Raw genomic sequence first — 25830 nt, 5'->3', positions numbered from 1 at the left:
TGCATCAAACCCAGAAACCAAATCTTGTTCCTCCAAAGTTACACTATCGCTAAATTCACTCATAACAAGGTTCCATAAAACAATATTCAAAAACTTGGTAAAACACCAATCACCAACACAATCCTATACCAAAAAAAAAAAAAAAAAAAAAAAAAAAAAAAAAAACCAAACGGGAATATGCAGAAGATACCTTGGAGATATTGAAGCACAAGGAATGTGAATGGGCCTGAATGGAAGAGTTTCCATGAGCAACAACTCTCTCAAGTGAAAGTTCAGGTTCCAAGAAGGTGGTGTGTAATGGATAATTTCATTGGCTTGTGGTTGGATTATGTTTATGAAATGGTCCAAATGGAAGGGAATGAATTGTTTGTGAGCAATACTATGCTAACATTATTGAAATTACATCGTGACCGTCCATCTCTGAAATAAAATATCATGAATAGTTTGCCGAGTGATTTATTGTTAAATTGACTATTTGTCCTCTCTTTTTAAATCATAAAGAAAAGTGAGTCTTTGATAAAGTTTAAAGTCAATAGGGGCTTACTAATCGTAACCCACCCTAAGTGGACTTAAGTGAAATTATCCAATTTTTTATCGGCACACGGAGCGTTTCCACAAAGCAAAGAATAGATTTAAACTTAAACGAAACAACACAAACAAACAAACATCACCTGCGGTCAGCTAACAAAGTCACAAATGACACGATTGAACAAACCCCACAAAAACTGCTCTACACACACGTGGCAGACAACCACCGTAGAAGTCACACACACACTTCGGCTGACTGGTAACTTAATCAAACGGAAATTGAAATCAAGTAGAAGGATCTAGAAACCCTAGCAAACCCTCTTAAAAGCTCGTTTACTCACCTTGAACGGCCTCAGTCTCTCTCTCTCTCTCTCTCTCTCTTTGTGACGCTCTGTAACCAAACAACCCTATTTTTTTTTATCGGAAGAGTATTCGAGAGTAAACGACTCGTCGGTTTGGTTTGAGATGGCAGCCAGACAGAGACGTTTGCCTTTCAGGCGGAGATCAACCAGCTGTTGAGTTTGATCATCAACACCTTTACAGTAACAAGGAATCTTTTTCGTGAGCTCATCAGTAACTCCTCTGATGTATGTTCTCTACTTCCCTCTCTGTTCGCGTTTTCTATTTTTTTTTTCTTATAGTTTTGAAAGGATGATAGTTCGGTTTTGAGGTTTAAGATGTAGTTTTATTTTCATGTTAGAAATTAATGTGTTTTGATGGAATGTCTAGATCTGTGTTTGGTGTTATGTTTACTTTGTTTGAGATTAATAGAAGTGATGTACAATTATTGCTCAATCAGGTTAAATTTTGGTGTTTTGTCATTTAAATTTCAATTTGTATGTAAGTACAAATTTATACTGTAGAATCAAACATGTAAGCGTATTAGAATTGAAAACAAAGAAACATGAAGGGGAAAGTGGTAACTAAATGACTGAGATGTTTCTTGTGCAAGTTTTGGTTGATTTGTATAATGAAGTAATTGTTTAGCTGTATTCGTTGTTGATAGTTGAATTGATATATGATTTCATTGTTTGTGGAATGGCAATTGTGATTGTTTTATTTGCATTTGTGATTTTAGGATGTAAAGAATGTTTGATTTAATTAGGTGTCATCTAAAGTTTACTGAGTTTTAATGTAGCGTTGCTTATGTTGAATATTGTAAATGGCTCTGGACAAAATCAGATTTAAAGCTTGACTGACAAGAGCAAGCTAGATGCTCAGCCAGAGCTTTCATCCACATTATTCAGACAAGGCTAGCAACACATTGACCATTGTTGACAGTGGTATGGGATGACCAAGGCTGGTGAGTATATTTTTATGTTGTTTACTTTACTAATGTACTTGGTCTCAGAATGGATGTGTGTGACTATCTTTTGAACGATCATTAACAGTTTTTTCTGCTGTTTCAGATCTTTCACAATCTTGGTACCATTGCTAGGTCTGGCACAAAGGAGTTTATGGAAGCTTTGGCAGCTGGTGCTGATGTCAGTATGAGGGTCAATTTGGTGTTGGTTTCTACTCACTTACTTGGTTGCAGAGAAAGTTATTGTCACCGCCAAGCCAATGATGAGACATACGTGTGGGAATCTCAGCTGGGTGGTCATTCACTGTCACCAGAGACACCACTGTTGAGCCTCTTGGCCGTGGTACAAAGATTCCCTCCACCTTAAGGAAGACCACTTGAGTACCTTGAGGAGCGCCGGTTGAAGGATCTCGTTAAGAAGCACTCTGAATTTATTAGTTATCCAATTTCTCTCTGGATTGAGAAGACCACTGAGAAGGAAATTTCTGATGATGAGGATGAGGAAGAAAAGAAGGATGAGGAGGGTAAGGTTGAGAGTGGATAGAAAGGAGAGGAAGAGAAAAAGAAGAAGAAGATCAAGGAGGTGTCTCATGAGTGGTCTTTGGTGAACAAGCAGAAGCCAATCTGGATGAGGAAGCCTGAGAAATCACAAGGAGGAGTATGCGCTTTCTACAAGTCTGACCAATGACTGGGAGGCACTTGGCAGTGAAGCACTTCTCAGTAGAGGGTCAGCTTGAGTTTAAGGCTATCCTCTTTGTTCCCAAGAGGGCACCTTTGATCTCTTTGACACAGGAAGACCGTCATACCCATTTATTGTCATGGACAACATTTCCTTAAATTAAGGATCTATGTCCTTAATTACAATTTTCTTGATTTTCCTTCAATAATTGAACCAAATAGCATCCACAACTTAAGCTTGGACCAATGAAGCTTCTTCCCAATTGATCTTCTCGGCTTGAGCTACAAAAAAAGGCTTGTGTCATGTCTTGGACCCTGTCATGTCTTGGACCCTTAACAGTTAACATCTCTTGGACAAGCTTGCAAGCTTCTTTAAGTGCTTAGGCCTAATATTGTCCTTTTTGAGGTCCTTAAATTTTCAATGAACAGTCTTGTAAGTTTAAAGAACATGATGGGCTTGAATTCTCATCAATAAGGTAAATGGATTCTTTAAATTTTAGCTTCATAAAGTAGTGGTTGAATCAGACATGGGAACAGAAACCACCTATATAAGCTGTTTGTTCTCTTTCAACCAACATATCAAGTCACTAAATTTTAGGGATGGGCATTTGCCCCCACCCCATGGGGATCCAACCCAAATGGGGCAAGAAATCCCCAAAAATATCGAGGATAAGGCTGGGGATGGTCCTAAAAAAATTCCCAACCTTACCTTTTTTTATTGAGAATTTTATGTCTTTTTTTTCTTTTGCAAGATTGTATATGAAATTAGAGTTTAAATCATGGTTTTAACTTTTAAGTAATGTATCTAAATTTATAATATTTACTTTTATAATATTTTCTAATGTTTGTATTAAATTTATAAAAAAAATAATTTAAACGAAGGAGTCTAATAATTAAATAAATGTATTATTACTTTGTGAATTCCACAAAATAATAATACATGCCCCAAAAATAAATTTTATTAGATTATTACAATTTACCAAACCAATATAAGAATTTACACAATCGCTTAACGACTTACAAATTACACAAATTCAATTATCCTTATAATTAATTAATTGAAAATTTTGCTATTCGGGGATAAATCACCGAGAAGCCCCATTCATCGAGCCGGGCCGGGCCGGGATGGGGATGGGAGTGATTCCATCCCCACAAGCCAAGGACGGTCATGGGAGTGGATATCGGGGACGGGGACAGGGAATGAGGCCTGCACCCATCCCTGAAGCTGGTCAGTCTAGGCTGTCCTCACAGCACAAATAGTAACAATAATCTCAGTAATAACAGCAGCAGCTGCTCTTTTTGCAGACGGTTCTAAAATCAAATCATTACTTGCGGCAAAATATAGGATTAGTTCCAGATGAAACTTAGGGTTCAAAAAATTTCACCAGAACAAGTTGAGCTTAATAAGCCACTGCAGATGTAAATGTTTGATAATCAACTTAATTCAGTCATGGAGAGTGAAAATGAGTGTATATTATGTATAAATTGAATGCAGATCTTCTGTAAGAACCAATGAAATTGTTCATTTCAGCATGAAGGGTACAGATAATTTAATCAAATGTGACATAGAAATCAATCTTTAACAAAAACATTGGATACAAATATGTAACTAACTCATAACACTTTCAAGAGTTGCACCTCGAATATCAGAGGCTCATTTGCGTGAGACAAAAGGCTACGCCGGGGGCCAAACTGCAAAGAATATAGCGGTGAAGATCAATTCTACTTTTCTTTCAGCAACAAAAAATTTATAAGACTTGTATCATTTCAAAGGAGAATCCATGAAAGGTTGAGAGGAGGAGAAGGGCCCCAGAAAAAAGAGAAACAAACATGAAAAAAGCAAAAGTAAGTCCATTTGAGAATAAAGTTAAAGAGAGCTAAATAAGAGTAGAACCTCCTCAGGGATAGGTTTTAAGTTCTCATTTATGTATCCCACAGAAGGCGGTATCAATGCTCTTCGCTTTCCTGAACAAGAAATGCGAGTCACATAATTAAATTCATCGAAGTAGATTAAATTCAAAACAAAACACAAGCATTATTATATTGATCTTTTCAAATTTTTTCGCAGAAGCACCAAGTACAACTTAAAAATGTACTGTCGTTCATTAATATGAAACTGCAAAGAGAAAGGGATCAAGGATGGTGATATATTTCTCTTACCACCAAGGTTAGTCAGAGAGGGTGAGATAGTAGCAAATTAATTTCCAAAATCATAGGCCTTAACAGGGCCGATTGGAAAATCCAGGCAATTGAAATGAAGAAATAAATGAAAGTGAAACGATTAAGCAAAGTAACAGGTCACTTGGCCCTTTAAGAAGTACTTATTAACCATGTTGAAAGTGAACGTTGTAGTCAAGATCTAAAGCTTAATTACATACCTCCAACCTTCATGCCAAGCAAAACCTCCTTGAGACCCTTTATAGTCTGTCAATTGTGCAACTTAATTATGAAATAAAGATATGAAAACAACTAGTGATCATGAGACTGTTAAGGTCAATCAGTTTCTAATTATAGCAGGAACTAACCTTATTCTCATCTAGTGGAAGCATGACAGGAGCACTTTCACCGCTGAATTGATCCACAGTACTGCAGTTGAACACAGAGTTTGTAAATGAGGACTAGATCATAGAAGAAGGTCTATGTGTGACAATGTAGAATCAAAAGAACATAGTCAAGAGAGAGATTCTCCAAACTAGTTCCTTGAAAACCACAAACACAAGAGTATAAAATTACCTATGAACAAAATATCCATTTGAGCGTCGGCATACATAATTTACTTCAACCAAATCTCCTTCTCTGGCTTCTGGTCCTTCCCCTTCAACAATATCTGGGAATTCAAACAGTAAAGAAGGAAGTCTGAGTATATGGTAATAATAAAATACAATGTCAAGAAATTTAAGACTCCAACCTACAAATAGACATATTTATAATGCTTGAAATTCTAGCAACTGTTTACGTAGCATGCTCCTCAATTAACAAGGAATCAAATTTTACCAAACAAAATCTCTCTTAAATCTCTTCGACACTTCCATGAAACAACATTTGTATGCTTCAGCATTAAAGCTTGGATGGCCGGCCATAAATCCAATGAGATCATCTCCATAATGATCATCCATTGCAGGAAGCAAGTGTATAGAGAATACATTTTTCAAGTCTGACGGAAAAAATAATTTTCTAGAAGAAATATGAAAACTAGCTAATACTACGGCAATTGTGGATTATAAGTTGGATGCATCAAAACAATGCATTGAAATTCTAATCATTATCACTAAATGAATAGCTTTGAATTATATTAAGCCTAACTAGTATGAGCATTAAGGAAATTATACCTTGAAATTTTACTCCACTGGCAAGCTTTAATGTCCTGGACACTTCAAAACACAAAGAACATTATATATTAGTAACGTGAGGAAAGTACCAACATAATCAGCTTAAAATCCTCTAATGAGAGAATCCAACAAGAAAGTAAAGAAAGCTAACACATACAAATTAACCGAATTACTTCAGGTTCCTTCATCTCAGGCTGGTGCAGCAAAAACAGAACTTTCATTTACACCTTGTAGTATAGAATTGAATCCTAAACTGCAAAAGCAACCTCCTTGGAAATCTCTTCAATGATACAGCAGACAATCTGTCATGCAAGCTCTATTGATAACATCAACACGTCGCTGCTTGGAATTTATCACTGCTTTCACACAAACATACAACAAAATCAATGAACACACTGATTAAAAAAAAAAAAAAAGTTTGCAAATATCTGCATTCTGCTCTCAATATCAGACCATTTAGGTTGTCATCGAATTGTCATTTAAACAAACCTCAAGGGGTCATTCAGCAATTTTCATCAAACCCGAAACCAAATCTTGTTCCTCCACAGTTACACTATCGCTAAATTCACTCATAACAAGGTTCCAACAAAACAATATTCAAAAACTTGGTAAAACACATCCAAGCAACACAATCCTAACCAAAAAAAAACCCAAAACTGGGAATGAGCAGAAGATACCTTGGAGATATTGAAGCACAAGGGAAGTGTAAGAGGCCTGAAATGGAAGAGTTTCCATGAGCCACACTCTCTCAAGTGGAAGTTCAGGTTCCAAGAAGGTGGTGTGTAAATGGATAATTTCTTTGGCTTGTGTTGGATTATGTTTATAAATGGTCCATATGGAAGGGAATGGAATGTTTGTGGAGCAATACTATGTTACATTATTGAAATTGCATCGTGACCGCCATCCATCTCTGAAAATAATATCATGAATAGTATTTTGCCGAGTGATTTATTGTTAAATTAACTATAAACCACTATGCTACTCACCACTTGTACTAACTGCCATACAACCTTTGTAAATTTACATGGTACCCGTACTAGTCATATAGTACCATACTATGCGTTAATTTACAAAGGATAGTAGAAGTTAGTAAGATGGTTAGTAAGTATAGTTGTTCATTGACTATTTGTCCTCTCTTTTTTAATCATAAAGAAAAGGAATAATACTTTGGGTACTAATGGATGGGTACTAATCTGGTACTAACTAAAGCATAGTACCCGTACTATGCGAATAGTACGATACTATGCTTTAGTTAGTACACAGATTAGTACCCATCCATTAGTACCATAGCATCACTCAAGAAAAAGTGATCTTTGATAAAGTTTAAAGTCAATAGGGGTTACTTAATTGTAACCCACCCTAAGTGGACTTAAGTGAAATTGTCCAATTTTTTATCGGCACACGGAGCGTTTCCACAAGCAAAGAATAGATTTAAACTGAAACGAAACAACCCAACAAACATCACCTGCGGGTCAGCTAACAAAGTCACATGAACACGATTGAACAGAACCCCACAAAAACTCGCTCTACCACACACGTGGCAGACAACCACCGTAGAAGTCACACAACACACTTCCTGACTGGGTAACTTAATCAAACGTGAAATTGAATCAAATATAGAAGGTCTAGAAACCCTAGCAAACCCTTCTATAAAAGCTCGTTTACTCACCTTGAACGCCTCAGTCTCTTCTCTCTCTCTCTCTCTTTGTGACGCTCTGTAACCAAACAAACCCTAGTTTTTTTGATCGGAAGAGTATTCGGAGAGTAAACGACTCGTCGGTTTTGGTTTGAGATGGCAGCCAGACAGAGACGTTTGCCTTTCAGGCGGAGATCAACCAGCTGTGAGTTTGTCATCACACCTTTCAGTAACAAGAGATCTTTCTTCGTGAGCTCATCAGTAACTCCTCTGATGTATTTACTTCTTCCCTCTCTGTTCTTCGTTTTATTTTGTTTCTTATAGTTTTGAAAGGATGATAGTTCGGTTTGAGGTTTAGATGTAGTGTTATGTTCATGTGTAAATTAATGTGTTTTGATGGAATGTCTAGATCTGTGTTTGTGTTTATGTTTACTTTGTTTGATTATATGAAGTGATGTACAATTATGCTCAATCAGGTTAAATTTTGGTGTTTTGTTATTTAAATTTAAATTTGTATGTGAAGTACAAATTTATACTGTAGACAAACTGATAAGCGTATTTAAGAGAACAAAGAAACATGAAGGGGAAAGTGTAACATAATGACTGAGATGTTCTTGTGCAGATTTTGGTTGATTGTATAATGAAGTAATTGTTAGCTGTTTCGTTGTAGTGATAGTTGAATTGATATATGATTTTATTGTTTGTGGAATGGCAATTGTGATTGTTTGTATTTGCATTGTGATTTTAGATAGAATGTATGATTTAATTATGGTGTCATTAAGTTTACGGTTTAATGTAGCGTTTCTTAATGTTGAAATATTGTAAATAGGCTCTGGACAAAATCAGATTTGAAAGCTTGACTGACAAGAGCAAGCTAGATGCTCAGCCAGAGCTATTCATCCACATTATTCCGACAAGGCTAGCAACACATTGACCATTGTTGACAGTGGTTGGTGGACCAAGGCTGTGATTATATTTTATGTTGGTTTACTTTACTAATGTACTTGGGTCTCAGAATGGATTGTGTGTGACATCTTTTGAACGATCATTAACAGTTTTTTCTGTCTGTTCTCAGATTTGTCAACAATCTTGGTACCATGGCTAGGTCCGGTACAAAGGAGTTTATGGAAGCTTTGGCAGCTGGTGATGTCAGTATGATTGGTCAATTTGTGTGTGTTTCTACTCAGCTTACTGGTTGCAGAGAAAGTTATTGTCACCACCAAGCACATAGATGATGACAATACGTGTGGAGTCCCAGCGGTTGGGTCTTCACTGTCACCAGAGACACCCCTGGTGACCTCTTGGCCGTGGTACAAAGATTACCCTCCACCTTAAGGAAGACCAGCTTGAGTACCTTGAGGAGCGCCGTTGAGATCGTTAAGAAGCACTCTGAATTATTAGTTATCCAATTTCCCTCTGATTGAGAAACACTAAAGGAATTTCTGATGATGAGATGAAAAGAGAGGATGAGTAGGTTGAGAGGATGGGATGGAAAGGAAGAAGAGAAAAAGAAGAAGAAGATCAAGGAGGTGTCTCGAGTGGTCTTTGGTGAACAAGCAGAAGCCAATCTGGATGAGGAAGCCTGAGGAAATCACCAAGGAAGAGTATGTTCGCTTTCTACAAAGTCTGACCAATGACTGGGAGGAGCACTTGGCAGTGAAGCACTTCTCAGTATGAGGGTCAGCTTGAGTTTAAGGCTATCCTCTTTGTTCCCAAGAGGGCACCTTTTATCTCTTTGACACCAGGAAGAAGCAACAACATCAAGCTGTATGTTCGCCGTGTCTTCATCATGGACAACTGTGAGGAGTTGATCCCTGAGTATCTCAGCTTGTTAAGGGTATGTTGACTCTAGGACCTTCTCTCAACACTCTCAGAGAAACGCTTCAACAGAACAAGATCCAAGGTCTCCGTAAGAATTTGGTGAAGAAGTGCATTGAGCTCTTCTTTGAGATTGCTGAGAACAGGAAGATTACAACAGTTCTATGAGGCCTTCTCTACAAAACCTCAAGCTCGGTATCCATAGGATTCACAAACAAGACTAAGCTCGCTGAATGCTTGATACCATTCTACCAAGATGTGATGAGCTACCAGCTTGAAGGATTACGTGACCGAATGAAGAGGGGCAGAGTGATCTATTATTACTGGTGAGAGAAGCCGTAGAAACTCCCGAACATCCTCTGAACTGAAGAAAGGTTATGAAGTACTTTTCATGGTTGATGCCATTGATGAGTATGCTGTTGGTCACTAAGGAATTTGAGGCAAGAAGCTTGTCTCTGCAACCAAGGAAGGTTGAATTGCTGGGAGGAGAGACGAGAGACGAGAACGAAAAAGGAAAAAAAAAAAAAAAGTTGAAGGGAATTTGGGGTCTGTGTAAGGTGTCAGGATGTTTTGGGCGACAGAGTGGAGAAGGTCGTTGTTTCTGACCGTGTTGTTGATTCTCCTGCTGTTTGGTAACAGGTGAGTGGCTGGACAGCCAACATGGAAAGGATCATGAAGGCTCAGGCCTTGAGGGATAACACATGGCAGGATACATGTCACGCAGAAAACCATGGAGATCAACCGGAGAACCCCATCATGGAGGAGCTGAGAGAGGGGCTGATAGCTGACAAATGACAAATCCGTCAAGGACCTTGTCCTCCTCCTCTTTGAGACCGCCCTTCCCTCTGGATTCAGCCTTGGACCCCAACACCTTCGGCAACAGAATCCACAGAATGCTCAAACTCGGGCTGACATTGATGAAGACGTTGAAGAAGCCGATGCTACTGCCACCACTGCGGAAGCTGCTGATGAGGCCAGGCACAAGATGAGGAAGTCGATAAGCAGCTTCTAGTTTTTTGACTTTATCATCTTTCATCGAACTCTATAACCTAGTAGTCTCTTTATCTTTTTTATTGTGTTGTCGTACTCTTAATTAGTGGCTTTTATATTTCCTCTTTTGGGCTTGTTTTTATTTTTTTTGAATTGCTGAGTCTGCTGTCTTCGAATATGATTAGTTTACTCTTATAATGCAGTCGGCTTTCAAATGTTCCCAAATCATGGTATTTGTTTCAGTCCCTGTTAGTTTATTTTATTGCAATTACACCGCTAAGACTATATTAGTATTTTTTTTTTTTTTTTTTTTCAAGGGCTGAAATATGTGGTATAGGTGGCACATGTCGAAGTTTCAAAGTACTTTACTTGAAAAGGAGAAATTAGTAGTTTTACTATTGGTTAAAGCTTTTTTTATAAGATCCTTATGGGAGAATAACAATTTCCCACCCAAGATTGGCGCAAACTCCAAAAGTTTGAAAGAAATAATTTTCCACCCAGCCGTTCGTTAACCTCAACTAAGAGGATGGAACGAATGGCAAGATTCTGTATAAGTATTATTCTTTCCCACAATAATATTCATATGCAAACTTGTTATCACATAATAAAGAGGGTTATAAAGTGACAAGGAGGAAAAAAAAAAAAAAAAAAAAAATCATTAAAATTAGGTACGAAGTGACAAAATACAGAAATAGAAAATCATTAAAATTAGGTGGAGATTGTCTTTGTAGATTTTTTTCTATATGTGTCCCTGGTAAAATTAGCATTATTCATATTATATTAACTAATCTTTTCACATCAATTGTCTCTTGTAGTCTTTGATGTGGTTATGTTAGATATGGGAAAGAAGTGTGAGATTTGTGTTGTAAGTAGATGCAATCATATTTTCAAACTTAAAGAATATAACTTTTTGGTTCCCTTTTTTACCACATTTTAAAATGTTTTAGAAAAACGTTAATAAGCAGGTATTCCGATTGAATTGAAATCACTAAAATACCTTTATATTTGTTAATTTACTAAATACCACTCATCATGTTGTTTATTTATTAAACACCCCTTATAATCAATATTAAAAATTTAAACAAAACACATCTAATCTACCTATTTAAATATAGACACTGGCCACCACACTGTCGGGGGTGGTCGAAGTCGTCATATTGCACATGATCGTTTGGACTGTCGTCGGGCACCGATTGACCTGTTTTCGACCAGATCCATGTGAAATCTTGGCCGCATTTGCGATAAGGCCTCGTTGATGGTCCACGAGACCTGTGTCACCGTCGTTGCACTTCTACGGTCGTCAAACGGCCATGATCCTTTGGCCCTTCGATTGGCCAGCTGGCCGAAAATCCGAGAAAAAAAAAAAAAAAAAAAAAATGTTTTTTTTTTTTGTCACTATCCCCGGCTAGATCACCGATGTGCGTCTTAACCGAGATTCCCCTTTTTGTTTGCAATTGTGTTGGTCTATCTGGTAACCTAAAAAAATATTTCGGTTTTTATTAAATTAATTATTTAAGGGTTTAAAACACGTAATATATTGTGAGTTTTATATTTTACTGTTTTAACTTTAATTGGGAATAACTATGTAGATATTCCCACATGTGAGCCAAAACGGCCTAATTCGTCATACATGTTCATTGTTGGAAATAGATCGGAAACAATTTCTACTTGCACTAAAACATAATCTATAGAGGTATTCTTGTTAGCCTCCAACAACGAATCCCCACAATCACACCATAGCTTATGTTCGCAAACACCTTAAAAGAACTCAATCCCATTTAACTTGGAGCACTTCAAGTGCCTTCAAATGTACGTTTTCCAGACAGTAAAATTACATATCGAAAGTCTAATTTATAGAAGAAGAAGACTTTATTTTAGAGAACATTATCTCCTTTGACCCAGTATAATTCTAATCCTGATACAATTTATCTCTAACAATAAAATAGAACATGATTTAGAAAATATATTATACTACACAATCGTATCTTTAAATTTTTTTCTTACTTTTTTAACGTGACAACTTTTAATTGGTCATTCACCAACAATCTCACGATTAGTTCATTCATAGTCCCTACTACCGCGGATCTTGCAAACCTGATACCTGTCTAATCCAAATAGATGTGTTATTTCAGCATCCAAGAACTTAATCTTGGGAGAAGAAGGAACTAGTATAGTTGTTGGGCATTAAGCCTGACGTTGATCTGTCGTTTAAATCTATTTAATATAGTCTGCTCTTCTCATCCGTGGCCACTCCGCCCATCAAAATCCCAACCAAAACCAAAGACACGCCTCATTCTTCTTCCTTAACTCTCTCTTCTCATTTTCCGCTTCCATCTCCCAAAACCTCCTTCTCTCTTCTTCTTCTTCTTCTCTCTATTCACGCACATTTTTCATACCCATGACATATCGCGTCCTGCTTATCTCCCATCCCGCGCCCTGTAACTATTCCGACTGCAAGTGACAGGGATCATCTTCCCTCATCCGGCACGCCTGGCGATGCGATTTCGGCCTGTTTTCAACCGCCGTGTTTCTTCTCCACGTCTCCCATCACGTCAGCCGCCTACAATGCCCCCCTACCCTAAGTTTTCTTTCGGATTCCCGGGTTTGATAAAAGATGATTCGGAGAAATATTCGTTCGATGTGTAATGCCAAAGGGAAGCCTTGATTCCCTGATAAGGCTACAATAGAAGCATTAGTCAGCCCAATTATTTCGGTTTGGAAGTGTGGGTGGTCAGCGTTTGGGTGGAGAGATTGAGTGATGACGAACGGATTTCCACGAGCATGCTTATGTTTGGAGAGAAGTGGAGAGTGCGAAGAAGAAAAGAGGGTGTCTGAGGATGAGCGGCCCGCGTGTTGGTGGGGAATAAAGATAAAAATATAGTCTTTTCATTCCCTATAATCCTTGTATCCAACTATCGTCCGTCTGTTTTTTTTTTTAAAACTAATTTGGCAATTTAGGTGTTAACATTAAATCCAACCCCTACAAAAGTAAACCCACACCGCTTGCACAAACTCTTTCTTTGTGGCACCTATGATAATTAATGGTCCATAAGGGTAGAGAGACTATAACCAACGAACCCTCTCCTCTCTGGCTTTCTCAGCTTGATAATTTCTCGCTATAAAAGTTAAAAGGTTGAGGGGCCGTACCTGATGAAGCCTTTACTTTGAGCGGCTCAGTCTGATCATCCTTGAAGCGATACTTGACAGTCAAGAGGCCATAATTGATGAACCCTCTACTTATGGCAATTCAAGCTGTGATCAAGTAGAGATAGAAGGATGGCTTCTTTCGCCAAACGAAGAATTCCTTCAAAAGATTTGAGTCATAAAACCTGTCGTAAATTGCTTCATAAACATACACTGTACCATTTGGGGTGTAACAGAAAAGGGTTTGCAGTCTATAGCTCAAGAATATCTATATGCACTCAAAATGTCCAAGTAATCTCAACAAAATAATGGATAAACACTAGAATAAAACAATCTTGAATATACATGAGTGCACCAAAACCCAGAATACCCAAAAGGAAATAAAATACTAGTATTTGAAAATAAATACACGCAATCAAAAATCAATAAAAAAGCAACTAATACAATGCACAAACTCTCTCTAAGGCCCTTCACATACGCGAGAGCCATATTGTCTACAAAGAAACAAAACATAATTAAACAATGAATTTTGAGCTTGACGGCGTTCAGGTATCCTCAACTCGCGAATGGAACACAAAACTTGGGAACGTTGTGGTGATGTCCCTGCTCAAGAAAAAGAAAGAAATCATATCCAAAGCTGATGCAACTAATTCATTATCAAAAAACTTAATTTTGGAGACTAGATATTTTTTTTATGTATTAACTTCATGACGTCTGAAAAGAGAACTAGCAACATAAAAGAATTAACCCTGATTCCCATAACCTCTATGATTAGCTTATGAATAAAGAAGAGTTCCGATGCGAGAACAGCAAACATTGTCATTCTATGAATTTGAACCACAGATGAAAAATCAGGATCACATCATGTTTAAAATTTGAGTCCAACTTCTTGATGTGTTACCATAGGTTTAGTCAAAATTTATCAGTTCATGTCAACGTGGAACATGAAGATCACCAGTCCCTTTAATATTTTTTCACACCCTATTATAAATGTCAACTACCCCATGAGTTTCCACAAGTATAAATTATTATTTGTTTACGTCATTATTCACTGTTTGCCAGGGTGAATGTCAACTACATTTGTTTTCATTAAATGCAATCAGCAGAGATGTAAACATATTTTCAACTCACTTGAGGTATTGAAGGGTCATATTCTTCAGAAGGGAAGGATGTCGCAAAACGAGGCTTCTCCACTCTTCCTTGTCAATCTTCCCGTCATGTTTTGTATCTGCTTCCTCAAAGGTCTGTAAACAAAGCTTGAAAGTTAATAATTTGAATCTGATCCATAACAAACACAGTAGTTGATATAAGGACCTCATAAAAATTATATTAGGTTGAGAAGCACCTTGTCAATTATACTTTCTATAACATCGTCTGAAAGGTTCATACCAGATTCAGCAAGTGTAGCTACTACCATTTGCTTCACCTTCATGTGAGAAAAATATAACAAAAAACTGAATTGTCTAGTAGGAAAACAAGAAGTTCTAATAAATCCTGGACAATAGAAGTAGACTGCAAATTGTATTTACCTCCTGCCTCTCAATGAAACCTTGTTGCTTGAGATCGTAAAGTTGAAAAGAAACTGTATTGTGATACCAAGAAGTTAACAGAGAAAATAAAAAACAAGAAGCAAACATATAATTTGAAAATGACAAACCGAATATAGAATTCAAAATCCCACTAACTGCTCAAATTTCACATTTATGAGAATATAATTAGTAACTACTCAGAAAGTCAATTTGTGTCTTAAGAAATTACCATTACTTCTCGAAAGTTAAAAAGAAATTAGAATGAGAAAAAAATTTTAACATACACTCAATTTTATCGTCAATAGGGGCATTTGGATGGAAAACAGACAGAGCACGAGCAAACTCTTCAAAACCTAGTATTCCGTTGTGCTTTGTATCAAACAAGTCAAAAACCTGCAATCGATTACAATAAAATAACAGTGAATCACATGAAGTTTCAGAAATTTATTAACAACATGTTCAAGTTAAACGATGAGATTGAAATCAAGAGTACCCGATCAGCAAACAAGCTCTCCTTTTTGTTTGTCTTGAATAACGCCAATTGGAACTCCTCCTGTAACAGGATAGTATAGGAACAAACTCAAAATCTAAATGATATAATATGGGAAAATTATCATCTGTGTGAGTAAAGAAATCTATGGAATAGGAGTCATTTACCATATATGAAGAAAATTGACTTCAAACATTTTCAAGCCTAAACATATAACAAAATCATGCCTAAGAATCAAACAAACCTTGTTAATCAACCCGTCATCAATCACAGCACTGCTGATCTTCTTAAAGAGTTCATAAAGTGCCTCGATTTCACTTACACTAACTGCATCCATGTGAGCAGAAAAACAATCTTCAGTATAACCATTCAATTGTTCTTTCGAATGAAAACTAAAGGGTGAACAATTAGCATGAGTGAATATGTTAAATATGTTATAGTTCATTTGTGATATATTCACATGTTTGTGTCCAAAACCTTGTCTAAAACACAAGCAAAAGTCAAACAATATACAGTACCAAACAACAGATAAAACATAATGTCATTAAGAAAGAAAAATAGTTAGTGGCATACACACTGTCTCTCTTGCTAGAACTTCAGGATCTTCAAGGCCTCTTGACTGTTTGTACAAATCAAGATCACAACACCGCAATAGGGAAGCACAGACATGCTTAAATCCCTCTATGCACTGCAACATGATAGTTTCTGCACATCAAAACACTCCATACCTATACAAAATAGAAAAAATAAACAAATAAATAACACTTTTTCTTATATTCGACAATAAATAAACAGATTCTTATTTATAGCAAACCTTTTAACCATTTCCTGTTTCTCTTCACCCAAAACCAACCCCCTTAGTTTGTTTAAACCTGTAACTCCCAACACTCTCTGCATTCACAAATTAAACCAGTAATCCATCACTGCCCCACACAAAACGTATAAAAAACAATCAAAATTCAGCATGATTTCGCGGGCACATACTACAAACAATCGAAACACCAATAAATACACAAAATTTGTAAGCAAAACCGATTCAAATATATTAAAATAATAAGTAACCGAAATCAGTTTACTTCACCGTTATATTCAATTCAGCCTAAACAAATAACGATTCAAGACCAAAGTTTATTCCTTTCAACAATTAACACCAACAATTTCATTCAATTACCAAAATCAATCACTAGAAAACAAAATTTCAGCAAATTAACGAAGAAAACAAACGATCTAATATCCTAAAACTCAACGAACAAAACTAACCAAAGCAAATAAACAAGCGAACAGATCTAGCAACAACAAGGATTAAACAACTAACAAGAGCGTAGCGATCCGTTTGGTTGCAGAGAAAAGCAAGAGAAATTGAGATTTTAGAAAAAAGAAAAAAAGAAAACTTTTTTTTGTTTTCTCGGGAAACAAACGGATTATGCGGAGTTATTCGTTACCTTTATATAGAGACGCAGATGACGAGGAGAGAGTGGCAATTATGGAGAATAAAATAAATAATTGAAATTTAAAAGAAGAGTATCAATTTTATATGAATTTAAATTTAAATTTATTTTATTTTATTTATTTATTTATTTATTTATTTGACGAGTTGCGTGTGTAAGTAAAATGATAAAGAAAGAGAACATGAGGATGTTGATGGAGACGAATTTGATTTTGCCAAGGACACAAGGATGAGAACAAGGAGAGAGTAGATCCGACGTCGTATAGTATAGGGTGGTTTTTGTGACTCGGCTAAGGTTGTGGGTTTTTAGAAATATTCAGCCCGGCCCGAGAAAAAATATTAGAAAAAATATTTTTTATATATATATAAAAAATGTTATAACTTGATAGAAGTATAATTACAAGAGATTTTTTCATTAAAAAATTATTGTTTTTATTTCTTATGTTATAATTTATTTTTTTAATAGTATTAGGATTTTATTTCATGTTTTAGTTGGATTAGAATTTTACCTTTTGTTTTAATAGTATTAGGATTTTAATTCATTATTTTAGTACTATTAGAATAGTATGAAAATGAGTATCAAAGAGTCATCGTAGAATTGAGTTATTAGATTCGATAACTTTACTACACTAATCAAATAGATATTAATATCTTCCTCAATCATCAATCATCTAAATGAGCAACAAGTCGTGTACGCTTTAACCGAAGAAGAAATCATTACTAAAACTAAACAAGAAAAAGAATGAGATAATCCTAATAATGATAATATGGAAATACCAAAAGTTTCGTATCAAAAAACTTTAAACATGCCTCAAAAGCTGGAACTATATTTTTGCTTCAACAATAAAGTGTCTATGCTAGAGACTTATCACGTACCCGCAAGATAAAATATGTGATAACAACTCTAAAGGATAAATTATGGTCCTAAACAATTTTAAATAAATATTTTATTTTATCTCAAATCTTTAATGTAACATAACATATATTTTTTGTAATATACGTATAATTATTATTATGTAGAGACAAATTCTTTAAGACGAGACCTAAAAAAATTATAACTTATTATAATGTAAAATTTATTCTTATTTATATCGGATATCAAGCTGAGATTATGATTTTAATGATTACATAAAAATTATAACTTATTACAATACAAAAATTTATTCTTATTTATAACTAATACCAAGTTGAGATTAGAATTTTTATAATTATATAAAAGTTATTCTTATATATAATATCATTAAGAGAGGTTAATATGAATTATATAACACCAGATTTTGATATTTTTTTTAGCAATCATCCCTTTTCATTGCGATAAAAATGTAAGATAATATCTTAATAGATAAAATTCGATTTAAATCTTAAAACTTTAAGAAAATATAATTTTTTTCAGAATTAGTTTAAATTTAATGTATTTTAATATAATTTTCGAAAATTGTCGTAGATGAACTTTGCTATACTCATGTCTGTATGTAATTGTCATGAACTCGTAATACGAAATTGATCGAGATATGATATCGTTGTGTCAATTAACAAATACCATATATTTTTGTTTGCTCACATCAAAGGGTAGTTATATAAGACCATACATGCTCAAATTAATATTTTTTTTCACATATTAATATAAAAATTTCCCTTAATTTTCTATAATTTGTACTAAAAAAAAAATGTAAAATCGTGAGTAAGAAAATTTCAAGATAGCCCTGAAATTTTTAATTATTTTCGATTCCCCCTAGTATATATATGAGCTCCTGCACTTCGCCGTTTCGATCGAAGAGCAACTAACTTCTTGAAGAAGAAGCTGCACAGCTCGAAGAATTCGCAATTAATTAATCATCAAATTAATCAACAACCAATCACTGAAACGATGGGGAAGAGAAGGGATCGAACCATGGCAGCTATCAGCAACGCCGGTCGTCGCGTCAAGCTCGATCTCTCCGCGGAACCCTCTGGTACATGTTTTTCGCTGTGTTGGATTTGGTAGGGTTTTGATGTGTTGCTGAGTCGGTTTTTTTTGGAAAAAATATTGGATTTTTTTAGGGTTAGGAGTTGGGTTTTTTAAATTTAGGGTTCAGCTGTTCTGGTACCGGTACATGAAATAACTTTCGAATTTGTAATTTAATCTGGAAGATGGTCTTTTGGGTGTTAATGTTGCCTGTTTTGAAAAATAAAATTGAATTTCTAGTATTACGACTTGGGGATTTTTATTTTAGGGTTCTACTATTATGATAACGTTACCAGAGATAACGTGATTTAGTAAGGTTCAAAAAACTTCAACGTTAAATTTGTTGTGTAATCAGACAAGATGTCCTGTTCAGTGTTATTGCTACTTTGTTAAAAAGAAATAAAATTTTAACAAAATTAAAAATTTAAGGCTAAAACTTGGGCCTTTTATTTTAGGGCTAATTGTTACAGGAATGTTTGCAGAAATATGGCCTGTTCGTTGTTAATGGTAGTTAGAAAAAAAAAGTATTTAACTATTATGGTGATGCTATTGGTGGATAAATGATGTGTTTTGCAATTGCACATTATGGTTCATGCTGATTTTTGTGATTTGTCTTTTTGTAGGAGATTTGGGTGGCTCTTCAGTTAATGATGAAGTTGGAAAGGATACGGAATCGAAAGAACTTGCCGGGTTACCCAAGTCACCATCTTCTTCAGGTGGGTTCCGTCAGTTTTCTTCAAAAGGACTTCTACTATGTAGAGAGGACATGAGTGCTCAACATTATTTTGGTGGAATTATGGAACTATATGTGCAAGACATGTTATGTTGTTTGTACCAAGAGTTTATTTTCAGATTGTAGGGTGGCTGTGGTATTGGGAACATTCATTTCAGATCAGGTCGGGCCCTGCCACTGTGATATTTTGAATGAGTCCTTATCTGATATGCCCAATTTCCTGACATCAAAGCGTGTTGGAGATTTCTTCTGGAATATTTTTCTATCGGTTCGTATGTCTCTGGCTTTATTTGCTTTATGCCTGCACTAACATTTTGATTGGTTTGTGACAGGTGGCTATGATGAATTGCTCCTAAAATGCGCATGTCAAATTTATCATATCTATTTCATGTCAACATTTGGCTTGAATCTTTGTTACATGAATAATCTAGTGCATATGTTGTTATGCTTATATATGGATATGCTTTGTTGCCACGTATATGAAGCATTAGTTTTGAAGGTTTTTGACAACACTATGTTTTGTCTACAGGTCAGACACAACAGAATCCGCTGCTATTGCTTGGACAATATAGTGATGATGAAATTGATGAAGAATCAAATGGACAACTTCAACAAGCTGTTGTGGAAAACTCTGCAGTTGATGATGGGAAGCAGGTAATTTGTGGATTCTGCAACCATTCTTACTTAGGTTTAAAGGGACCAGAAATATGAGGTTCGGTCATACTTAGCTTAAGAGAACATACCAACGAGCCCTCTCCTCTCTGGCCTTCTCAGCTTGATAATTTCTCGCTATAATAGTTAAAAGGTTGAGGGCCGTACCTGATGAAGCCTTTACTTTGAGCGTCTCAGTCTGATCATCCTTGAAGCGATACTTACAGTCAAGAGGCCTAATTGATGAACCCTCTACTTATGGCAATTCAAGCTGTGATCAAGTAGAGATAGAAGGATGGCTTCTTTCGCCAAACGAAGAATTCCTTCAAAATTTGAGTCATAAACCTATCGTAAATTGCTTCATAAACAGACACTGTACCATTGGGGTGTCACAGAAAAGGGTTTGCAGTCTATAGCTCAAGAATATCTATATGCACTCAAAATGTCAAGTAATCTCAACAAATAATGGATAAACCAGAATAAAACACTCTGAATATACATGATGCACCAAAACCCAGAATACCCAAAAGGAAATAAAATACTAGTATTTGAAAATAAATACACGCAATCAAAAATCATAAAAAAGCAACTAATACAATGCACAAACTCTCTCTAAGACCCTTCACATACGCGAGAGCCATATTGTCTACAAAGAAACAAAACATAATTAAACAATGAATTTTGAGCTTGACGGCTTTCAGGTATCCCAACTCGCGAATGGAACACAAAACTTGGGAACGTTGTGGTGATGTCCCTGCTCAAGAAAAGAAAGAAATCATATCCAAAGCTGATGCAACTAATTCATTATCAAAAAACTTAATTTTGGAGACTAGATATTTTTTTTATGTATTAACTTCATGACGTCTGAAAAAGAACTAGCAACATAAAGAATTAACCCTGATTCCCATAACCTCTATGATTAGCTTATGATAAAGAGTTCCGATGCGAGAACAGCAAACATTGTCATTCTATGAATTTGAAATACAGATGAAAAATCAGGATCACATCATGTTTAAATTTGAGTCCAACTTCTTGTGTTACCATAGGTTTAGTCAAAATTTATCAGTTCATGTCAACGTGGAACATGAAGATCACCAGTCCCTTTAATATTTTTTCACACCCTATTATAAATGTCAACTACCCATGAGTTTCCACAAGTATAAATTATATTTCTTTACGTCATTATTCACTGTTTGCCAGGGTGAATGTCAACTACATTTGTTTCATTAAATGCAATCAGCAGAGATGTAAACATATTTTCAACTCACTTGAGGTATTGAAGGGTCATATTCTTCGAAGGGAAGGATGTCGCAAAACGAGGCTTCTCCACTCTTCCTTGTCGATCTTCCGTCATGTTTTGTATCTGCTTCCTCAAAGGTCTGTAAACAAAGCTGAAAGTTAATAATTTGAATCTGATCCATAACAAACACAGTAGATGATATAAGACCTCACAAAAATTACATCAGGTTGAGAAGCACCTTGTCAATTATACTTTCTATAACATCGTCTGAAAGGTTCATACCAGTTCAGCAAGTGTAGCTACTACCATTTGCTTCACCTTCATGTGAGAAAAATATAACAAAAAACTGAATTGTCTAGTAGGAAAACAAGAAGTTCTAATAAATCCTGGACAATAGAAGTAGACTGCAAATTGTATTTACCTCCTGCCTCTCAATGAAACCTTGTTGCTTGAGATCGTAAAGTTGAAAAGAAACTGTATTGTGATACCAGAAGTTAACAGAGAAAATAAAAACAACAGGCAAACATATAATTTGAAAATGACAAACCGAATATAGAATTCAAAATCCCACTAACTGCTCAAATTTCACATTTATGAGAATATAATTAGTAACACTCAGAAAGTCAATTGTGTCTTAAGAAATTACCATTACTTCTCGAAAGTTAAAAAGAAATTAGAATGAGAAAAAAATTTTAACATACACTCAATTTATCGTCAATAGGGGCATTTGGATGGAAAACAGACAGAGCACGAGCAAACTCTTCAAAACCTAGTATTCCGTTGTGCTTCGTATCAAACAAGTCAAAAACCTGCAATCAATTACAATAAAATAACAGTGAATCACATGAAGTTTCAGAATATTATTAACAACATGTTCAAGTTAAATGATGAGATTGAAATCAAGAGTACCCGATCAGCAAACAAGCTCTCCTTTTTGTTTGTCTGAATAACGCCAATTGGAACTCCTCCTGTAACAGGATAGTAAGGAACAAACTCAAAATCTAAATGATATAATATGGGAAAATTATCATCTGTGTGAGTAAAGAAATCTATGGAATAGGAGTCATTTACCATATGAAGAAATTGACTGCAAACATTTTCAAGCCTAAACATAAAAAAATCATGCCTAAGAATCAAACAAACCTTGTTAATCAACCCGTCATCAATCACAGCACTGCTGATCTTCTTAAAGAGTTCATAAAGTGCCTCGATTTCACTTACACTAACTGCATCCATGTGAGCAGAAAAACAATCTTCAGTATAACCATTCAATTGTTATTTCGAATGAAAACTAAAGGGTGAACAATTAGCATGAGTGATATGTCAAATATGTCATAGTTCATTTGTGATATATTCACATGTTTGTGCCCAAAACCTTGTCTAAAACACAGCAAAAGTCAAACAATATACAGTACCAAACAACAGATAAAACATAATGTCATTAAGAAAGAAAAATAGTTAGTGGCATACACACTGTCTCCTCTGCTAGAACTTCAGGATCTTCAAGGCCTCTTGACTGTTTGTACAAATCAAGATCACAACACCGCAATAGGGAAGCACAGACATGCTTAAATCCCTCTATGCACTGCAACATGATAGTTTCTGCACATCAAACTCTCCATACCTATACAAAATAGAAAAAATAAACAAATAAATAACACTTTTTCTTATATTCGACAATAAATAAACAGATTCTTATTTATAGCAAGAACAGAAGACCTTTTAACCATTTCCTGTTTCTCTTCACCCAAAACCAACCCCCTTAGTTTGTTTAAACCTGTAACTCCCAACACTCTCTGCATTCACAATTAAACCAGTAATCCATCACTGCCCCACACAAAACGTATAAAAAACAATCAAAATTCAGCATGATTTCGCGGGCACATACTACAAACAATCGAAACACCAATAATACACAAAATTATAAGCAAAACCGATTCAAATATATTAAAATAATAACTAACCGAAATCAGTTTACTTCACCGTTATATTCAATTCAGCCTAAACAAATAACGATTCAAGACCAAAGTTTATTCCTTTCAACAATTAACACCAACAATTTCATTCAATTACCAAAATCAATCACTAGAAAACAAAATTTCAGCAAATTAACGAAGAAAACAAATGATCTAAGATCCTAAAACTCAACGAACAAAACTAACCAAAGCAAATAAACAAGCGAACAGATCTAGCAACAACAAGGATTAAACAACTAACAAGAGCGTAGCGATCCGTTTGGTTGCAGAGATAAGCAAGTGAAATTGAGATTTTAGAAAAAGAAAAAAAAAAGAAAACTTTATTTTGTTTTCTCGGGAAACAAACGGATTATGCGGAGTTATTCGTTACCTTTATATAGAGACGCAGATGACGAGGAAGAGTGGCAATTATGGAGAATAAATAAATAATTGAAATTTAAAAGAAGAGTATCAATTTTTATGAATTTAAATTTATTTTATTTTATTTATTTATTTATTTATTTATTTGACGAGTTGCGTGTGTAAGTAAAATGATAAGAAAGAGAACATGAGGGTGTTGATGGAGACGAATTTGATTTTGCCAAGGACACCGGATGAGAACAAGAGAGTAGATCCGACGTCGTATAGGGTAGGGTGGTTTCTGTGACTCGGCTAAGGTTGTGGGTTTCTAGTTTTCTTCAGCCCGGCCCGAGAAAAAATATTTATATATATAAAAAAAGATTATAACTTGTAAGTATAATTACAAGAGATTTTTTTATTAAAAAATTATTATTTTTATTTCTTGTTATAATTTTTTTTAATAGTATTAGAATTTCATTTCATGTTTTAGTTGTATATAGTTTCACTTTTTGTTTTAATAGTATTAGAATTTTAATTCTTGTTTTAGTACCATTAGAATAGTATAGAAATAATAATATCAAAGAATCATTATAGAATTAAGTGATCAGTATTCGATATTTCACTAAGTAATTAAATGGATATTAATATTTCCTCAATCATCAATCATCCAATAACCACAAGTCGTGTACGCTTTCAAAAAAAAATCATTATTGAAATTAAACAAGAAGAGGAATGAGATATCTTGATGATAATAATATGAAAATATCAAAAGTTTTGTGCCAAAAAGCTTTAAACATGCCTCAAAAGCTGGAACTATATTTTGCTTCAACAAGAAGGTGTTCATGCTAGAGGTATTCAAAATGGTTAACCAGTTTTGAACTGAACCGTTTTTCTGTTTGAAAAAATTCTCAAACCGAAACCAAATTGGTTTTGAGGGAAAACCAATTTTTCTGTTAATCGGTTTCCCTTTTTTATAAATTTTTTTTCCTAAATTAAATTGTAAATATAACAATACATATCCAAATAAAAATTAAATATTCATACATATATATTGACCACGGTTAACAATACATTAAAAATATTATTATTTTTGTTTAATATATATATATTATATTATTATTTAATATAAATATATAATTTTTATTTTTATTTTTATTATATATAATATCATATTGTAAAACCGGTTTCAGTTAAACGCCTTTTATTTTTTCCCGAACTAAAAATCCAATTTTTTGAATTTTTTGAACCGTAACCGAATCGTTTTTTTGGTTAACCATTTTTTTGGTCTGTTATGGGCTTGCTTCTGTTTTTGCATTTTTTGAACACCCCTAGTCTATGCTAGAGACTTATCATGTACCCGCAAGATAAAATATGTGATAACAACTCTAAAGGATAATCAAAAAAAAAAAAATCATTAAAATTAAGGGTTACGAAGTGACAAAAAATAAAGAAATAGAAAAAATCATTAAAATTAAGGGTGGAGATTGTCTTTGTATATTTTTTCTATATGTGTCTGGGTAAAATTAGCATTTTTCATATTATATTAACAATCTTTTCACATCAATTTTCTCTTGTAGCTTTGATGTGGTTATGTTAGAATTGTGAAAGAATTGTGAAAGAATTGTTGTTGTAGTATTATGCAATCATTATTTAACTTAAAGAATATAAGACTGTTTGGTTCACTTTTTTACACATTTTAAAAATGTTTTTAGAAAAAAGTTAAATTAAGCAGGTATTACGATGTAGAATTTGAAAATAAATAAAAATACCTTTTATATTTGTTAATTTACTAAATACCTCTCATGTTTGTTTATTTATTAAACACCCTTATAATAAAATATTAAAAATTAACAAAAACACATCTAATCTACCTATTAAATATAGACAACTGGCCACCACCGTCGGAGGGTGGTCGAAGTCGTCATATTGGCACATGATCGGTTGGATCTTGTCGATCGTGCACCGATATGACCTTTTTTCGACCAGATCCATGGTGAATCTGGCCGCATTTGCGATAAGGCCGTCGTTGATGGTCAACGATGACCATGTGTCGA

At 34.8% G+C, this 25830-nt stretch overlaps 2 protein-coding genes and 4 pseudogenes across 4 annotated transcripts; 3 read left to right on the top strand and 3 right to left on the bottom strand.

Moving 5' to 3' along the window:
- The first annotated feature begins 297 nt into the window (after window positions 1-297).
- On the top strand, window positions 298-2668 carry LOC116122312 (annotated as a pseudogene).
- Window positions 2669-3517: 849 nt separating this feature from the next.
- LOC116122311 lies at window positions 3518-6411 on the bottom strand (annotated as a pseudogene).
- An 89-nt stretch (window positions 6412-6500) lies between these two features.
- On the top strand, window positions 6501-10304 carry LOC116122309 (annotated as a pseudogene).
- Window positions 10305-13793: 3489 nt separating this feature from the next.
- Window positions 13794-16961, bottom strand: LOC116122368 (calcineurin B-like protein 3). 3 transcript variants are annotated; one of them, XM_031408229.1, is made up of 10 exons: window positions 16888-16961; window positions 16260-16336; window positions 16019-16173; window positions 15690-15772; window positions 15449-15508; window positions 15240-15348; window positions 14956-15008; window positions 14772-14852; window positions 14558-14670; window positions 13794-14029 (listed from the first exon to the last, which is right to left on the bottom strand). In XM_031408229.1, the coding sequence occupies exons 3-10, from the start codon at window positions 16140-16142 to the stop codon at window positions 13972-13974; spliced, it is 681 nt and encodes a 226-aa protein (XP_031264089.1). In that variant the 5' UTR covers window positions 16143-16173; window positions 16260-16336; window positions 16888-16961; the 3' UTR covers window positions 13794-13971. The 3 variants fall into 3 exon arrangements, with proteins under 3 accessions (XP_031264089.1, XP_031264090.1, XP_031264091.1); XM_031408230.1 differs by lacking the exon at window positions 16888-16961 and adding an exon at window positions 16761-16882; XM_031408231.1 differs by lacking the exon at window positions 16888-16961 and adding an exon at window positions 16706-16847.
- A 1712-nt stretch (window positions 16962-18673) lies between these two features.
- Window positions 18674-20687, top strand: LOC116122308. Its single transcript, XM_031408169.1, has 4 exons — window positions 18674-18844; window positions 19461-19553; window positions 20100-20224; window positions 20592-20687. The coding sequence occupies exons 1-4, from the start codon at window positions 18760-18762 to the stop codon at window positions 20685-20687; spliced, it is 399 nt and encodes a 132-aa protein (XP_031264029.1). The 5' UTR covers window positions 18674-18759.
- A 798-nt stretch (window positions 20688-21485) lies between these two features.
- On the bottom strand, window positions 21486-23834 carry LOC116122326 (annotated as a pseudogene).
- Between the last annotated feature and the right edge of the window lie 1996 nt (window positions 23835-25830).

Source organism: Pistacia vera, unplaced genomic scaffold (assembly GCF_008641045.1).
Source record: "Pistacia vera cultivar Batoury unplaced genomic scaffold, PisVer_v2 Contig133, whole genome shotgun sequence".
Taxonomy (NCBI): domain Eukaryota; kingdom Viridiplantae; phylum Streptophyta; class Magnoliopsida; order Sapindales; family Anacardiaceae; genus Pistacia; species Pistacia vera.
This window is presented reverse-complemented; position numbering and strand designations above follow the sequence as displayed.

Bases quoted from the DNA above. Each gene is read 5' to 3' on its own strand.
- LOC116122368 (XM_031408229.1), bottom strand. From the start codon at position 16,142: ATGTTGCAGTGCATAGAGGGATTTAAGCATGTCTGTGCTTCCCTATTG. The intron at 15,509-15,689 runs GTTTGTTTGATT...ATCCTGTTACAG, and splicing joins ATGACGGGTTGATTAACAAG to GAGGAGTTCCAATTGGCGTT. The intron at 14,671-14,771 runs GTGCTTCTCAAC...CTTTGTTTACAG, and splicing joins TAGAAAGTATAATTGACAAG to ACCTTTGAGGAAGCAGATAC.
- LOC116122308 (XM_031408169.1), top strand. From the start codon at position 18,760: ATGGGGAAGAGAAGGGATCGAACCATGGCAGCTATCAGCAACGCCGGT. The intron at 19,554-20,099 runs GTGGGTTCCGTC...TTTTGTCTACAG, and splicing joins CAAGTCACCATCTTCTTCAG to GTCAGACACAACAGAATCCG. The intron at 20,225-20,591 runs GTAATTTGTGGA...CTTCATAAACAG, and splicing joins CAGTTGATGATGGGAAGCAG to ACACTGTACCATTGGGGTGT.